This window comes from Vigna angularis, chromosome 7 (genome assembly GCF_016808095.1).
Source record: "Vigna angularis cultivar LongXiaoDou No.4 chromosome 7, ASM1680809v1, whole genome shotgun sequence".
In the NCBI taxonomy this organism is placed as follows: domain Eukaryota; kingdom Viridiplantae; phylum Streptophyta; class Magnoliopsida; order Fabales; family Fabaceae; genus Vigna; species Vigna angularis.
In genome coordinates this window covers 34,960,304-34,965,803 of record NC_068976.1, presented here as the reverse complement: position 1 = coordinate 34,965,803, position 5,500 = coordinate 34,960,304, and the positions used below count along the sequence as shown (strand labels likewise).

The 5,500-nt window shown below is 40.2% G+C and overlaps 1 protein-coding gene across 1 annotated transcript; it reads left to right on the top strand.

Annotated features, from left to right (window-relative positions):
- Positions 1 to 217: 217 nt before the first annotated feature.
- Positions 218 to 1,285, top strand: LOC108336715 (uncharacterized). The gene is made up of 2 exons (XM_017573181.1): positions 218 to 628; positions 686 to 1,285. Exons 1-2 carry the CDS (start codon positions 218 to 220, stop codon positions 1,283 to 1,285), a joined length of 1,011 nt encoding a protein of 336 aa, XP_017428670.1.
- The last annotated feature ends 4,215 nt before the right edge of the window (positions 1,286 to 5,500 follow it).

Below are 5,500 nucleotides of genomic sequence, written 5' to 3'. Positions count from 1 at the left end.
AGTTGATAGCCAGAAGAGCCAATCGTTGAGAGTGGGAGGACCAGTGGTGTCCAGAGGTGGTTCTAGTTCTAAGAGGACTCCCTACTCTAGGCCTCCTTCTCATCGGTCTAGGGGTTCCTTCTCTCAGTCTTCAGTGCCATCAGGGCAGTCCAGTCATTTTTGGGGTGTGAAGTGTTACCCTTGTGGAGGGCCTCATCTTCAGTCAGTCTGTCCTTAGATGGCTGGTTTCAGGAGGTGTAATATTTGCCGTGGTGAGGGGTATTACACTAGGGACTGTCCTATTGTCAGGAAGATAGGTCAGCAGACTCATCAGGCTTGGAGAGCTCATCCGAGGGGTGGTGCCAGACCGCAAGCTTTAGGCAGGGTGTATGCTTTATCTGGGTCAAAGGCAACTAGCTTAGGTACTCTCATTGTTGGAATTTGTTTGCTGAATGCTAGGGAATGTTGTGTGTTATTTGATTCTGGAGCGACACACTCCTTTGCGTTTGAAGATTGTGTTGCTGATTTGGGTTTGGTTGTGAGAGAGTTACAATATGATTTGGCTGTAGCTACTCCCACTTCGGGATTGGTTAAGACATCTACATTGTGTGCTAGATGTTCTATGGTAGTAGAAGGGCGTCAATTCAAGGTAAACCTCATCTGTTTACCTTTGCAAGGATTAAATGTAATCTTGGGGATGGATTAGCTATCTGCCAATCGCATTCTCATCGATTGTGGTGAGAAGAAGTTAGTATTTCCTGAAGAAGAAGTGGCAATGTTGTTGTCTTCGGGGCAGCTGAAGCAAGAGTTGGTTGAAGGAGCTTGTTGCTTTCTTGTGTTGTCGCATCTGGTGGTTGAGCAGAGTGAGCAGGGTTTAGATCACTCAGTAGTGAGTGATTTCTTGGATGTGTTTCCTGAGGAAGTGTCGGGGTTGCCTCCTCAGAGGGAAGTTGAGTTCTCTATTGATCTGGTGCTTAGAGCAGGACCAATATCAATATCGCTGTATAGAATGGCTCTAGCTGAGTTAGCTGAGCTGAAGAAGCAAATTGAAGATTTCCTTGAGAAACAGTTCATAAGATCGAATGTTTCTCCGTGGGGTGCACTTATGCTGCTTGTGAAGAAGAAGGATGGTAGCTTTAGACTATGTATAGATTACAGGCAGTTGAACACGTTAACAATCAAGAACAAGTACTCGTTGCCCAAGATTGATGACTTGATGGATCAGCTGCATGAAGCTACTATTTTCTCCAAGATAGACCTAAGGTCAGGTTATCATCAGATTCTGATCAAGGCAGGTGATGTGTAGAAGACTGCCTTTAGGTCTGGTCAGTACGAGTATGTAGTTATGCCTTTTGGTGTGACTAATGCTTCAGACATATTTATGGATTATATGAGCAAAATCTTCAGGCCGTTCTTAGATAAGTTTGTTGTTGTCTTTATAGATGACATACTTATTTATTCTAAGACTCGGGAGGAGCATGAAAATCACCTTAGAATAGTGCTTGGGGTATTGAGAGAGAAGAAGTTGTACACTAAACTGTCTAAGTGTGAGTTCTGGTTAGATGAGATGCAGTTTCTAGGGCATGTTATCTCAGCGGGTGGAATTGTTGTGGATCCAGCTAAGGTTCAATCAGTGCTTCAATGGGAGAGACGAAGTCTGCCACTGAGATAAGGAGTTTTGTTGGTTTGGCGGGCTACTATCATCGTTTCATAGAAGGTTTTTCTAGAATAGTAGCGTCGTTGACTCAATTAACGAGGAAGGATCAACCTTTTGCTTGGACGGACCGATGTGAGTCTAATTTTCAAGAGCTAAAGCAAAGGTTGACCAATGCTCTAGTGTTGGTTATCCCTGACACAGGTAAACCTTTTGTGGTTTTCTGTGATGCTTCTTATCAGGGACTAGGTTGTGTGTTGATGCAAGAGAGAAAGGTGGTCGCCTATGCTTCAAGGTAACTCAAGGTTCATGAGAAGAATTATCCCACTCATGACTTGGAGTTGGCAGCAGTTGTGTTTGCCTTGAAGATTTTTATGCACTATTTGTATGGTGCACAGGTTCAGGTGTTCAGTGATCATAAGAGTTTGAAGTATCTCTTTGATCAGAAGGAGCTGAACATGAGGCAGAGGAGATGGATGAAGTTTTTGAAAGATTTTGTGTTTGATCTCCTCTACCATCCGAGGAAGGCGAATGTGGTTGCTGATGCGTTGAGTAGGAAGACGACTCATGTATCAGCATTGATGGTTAGAGAATTGGAGGTGGTGAAGAGTTTTAGGAACTTGAGACTGCAGGTGGAGTTAGAATCAGATTTTATCAAATGCTGCAGTCTTGTGGTGTCTAGTGGGTTGTTGGACCGTATTAGAGATAATCAATTGTTAGACGTCGAGCTTCAAAGGTCAGCAGGGTTTATTGGTACCGAGCAGGGTAGAGACTTCATTATGGGGACTGATGGTATACTACGGTTCAGAGGCAGGGTTTGTGTTTCTAAGGATTCTGAGTTGAGGAGATTGATCCTTGAGGAGGGTCACCAGAGTCGTTTTAGCATGCATCCTAGCATGACTAAAATGTATCAAGACCTCAAGGATTCTTTTTAGTGGTCTAGTATGAAGGGAGACGTAGCACGGTTTGTTACTTCTTGTTTGACCTGTTAGAAGGTTAAAGTGGAGCACCAACGACTTGGGGGTTTGTTGCAGCAGCTGGAGATTCCTGAGTGAAAATGGGATAACATAGCTATGGACTTTGTTACCCATTTGCCACGAACGGTAAAAGGTCATTTTGTTATCTGGGACAGGTTGACCAAGAGCGCTCATTTCTTGGCAGTCAATTTGAGAATGTCTATGGCTAAGCTTGCTCAGTTGTATATCACAAAAGTGGTGAGACTGCATGGGGAGCCTTCCAGTATTGTATCAGATCGAGATCCACGGTTTACATCTTATTTTTGGCAGACTCTTCAGAGTGAGATGGGCAGTAGACTTCAGATGAGTTCAGCTTATCATCCACAGACTGATGGCCAGTCAGAAAGAACGATCCATTCACTTGAGGATTTGTTGAGGACATGTGTCTTGGATCATTTGGGAATTTGGGATGAGGTGTTGTCGTTGGTGGAGTTCACCTACAACAACAATTATCAGGCCAACATTGGCATGACACCGTTTGAGGCATTGTATGGGAGAAGATGTAGAACGCCTCTTTGCTGGTTTTAGGATGGAGAATTAGTATTGACTGGGTCGGAGTTGATTCAGCAAACGACCGATAAGGTGAAGTTGATTCAGGAAAGGATGCGGGCGTCTCGGAGTAGACAGAAGTCCTATGTTGATCAGAGACGGAGACCGTTGGAGTTTGCGATTGGGGATCATGTATTCCTCAGAGTGACTCCTACTACTGGCGTAGGAAGAGCCATTCGTGCTAGGAAGTTATCTCTTAGGTTCATTGGTCCTTTTCAGATCCTGAGGTGTGTAGGGCCACTGGCGTATGAGATAGCCATGCACCCCAACTAGCGAATCTTCATTCAGTGTTTCATGTATCACAGCTTAGGAAGTATGTGCCTGATCCTTCTCACGTGTTAGAAGTTGAAGAAGTGCAAGTCAGAGAAGATCTGTTGAGGTGCATCATGTCAGGATTGTGGAGAGCCAGACCAAACAGCTTAGAGGAAAGACCATCAGTCTATTCAAGGTTGTCTGTGATAGTAGAACAAGTCATTCCACTTGGGAGTTAGAGGGAGTTATGAGAGAATCCTATCTTCACTTGTTCTCTGGTAAGTCTAATTTTCGAGGGCAAAATTTTTTGTTGTTGGGGAGAATGTAAGGACCTAGAAAATAGAGTATTATAGAACAGATAGGTGTATTAAAATAATGAGACAAATTATTTTACTTTAAACTAATCTTATAATATAAACAGAATTTTATAAACACATCTCATTATTCTAAGAACACTTCATCTCTTTAGAACTTTATTCCTCAGAGTTCTCTGACTTCTCTCTACAATCTCTCACTGCTGAGTTATCTGTTCGACGATCAGGAGGTGCCTAGGCAATCCTGGCGTTGAGAGCTTCGATCTTGACCGATCCATTCTTTGATTCCAGCTGGTAAGCTGTTTATCCCCTTTCTTCTCTTGTTCTTGATTCTGGATCATGCAAAGTAATGCTGTTGCATGTGTCTCGCCGTTTTCTTCTTCAATTTTCAGCTCAATTTAGGTTCTAAGAGTTGTTCTTTATCACCAATTGGTGAGTTGTAGATTTCTGTTGAGTTCCCTTGCAGTGCAAGGTACGGTTGGAGCGATTCTATGTTTTGGACTATTAATCTATAAGGTAAGGGAAGCTAGGTTGTATTTCAGTTATTAGTATGTTCTGTGCGTGATAAAGTATGTGTTATAATGTTGTTTGGTTGAAAATTTAGGTTGTGAGTGTATGTTCTTTGAATGTTAAATTGTGAAAACTGTGAAATGATGATTATGAACAGAATTGGATGTTTTGTGCTGCTGTAATTGAATATATCAATGTGAGTAATCTGTTATAGTGGTGATCAAATAAAATGTAAAGTGAATTGTGCTTGTTTAAGTCAATTTAGAGGAAGTGAGGTAGTGAATTTTAGCATTAGAGGTCAAGTGCTGTTAGAGTCTGCTGGGGTTGTAAACATACTCAAACACATACATCACAACACTTGAATCATCCAAATTCAATTATTATACATATTATAACCCAAACAACACAATTATAATGCATATGATTATTACCACACCCTTACACATACATTTGCATGGAAAACCCCAAAGCCTCATAACTTTATTCTCCCTTAGCATCAAACCCTCTGTTGGGATAACCAAACAACCATACATACATTCATAGGGAAAACCCAACACAAATATTACATAAACCCTATACTCATGCGTACATAAACCTTTTCCCAACAAGAGAAACATACAACCATAATCATAATCTCTCTCTCTCTCCTTATCTCTCTTTCTCTCTCCTTATCTCTCTTTTCGTTTTAGATGTAGTTTAATTATGAAACCCTAGTTTCCCTTTCCCCTTTTTTTTTATCTTTTCTTATTCTATCTTTATCTTTTTAAATAAAATAATATCACCAACTACTAAATCTTTTAATTTCATATTTATTTTCCTTTCCTTTACTTTTTACACACCCATAACTTAATTTCTACACTAATTAATGAGAGTAAAATGACCTTTTTTCCATTAGGCCCAAAATACAAATTAAAACCCAAAAGTTTACTTGAACTCTCTTTCTTTCTAGAATTTGGCTCACACCTATTCAATCATAAATCATCCTTCTACCCTCAATCCAACACATCATATTAATAACAACAAATTACACAAATCATTCAAATAACAATATATCAATCATATGTTTCACTTAATCAATAATAACATCAAATAATAAACATAATAATTATAATTTTAGAAAACAATTAATCATAAAACACCAATTATCAAACAATGATATACAAGTCTCATAATCACATTAATTCCTAATAACCACAATTTCCTAGGGTCTTACAGTTATTCTATAT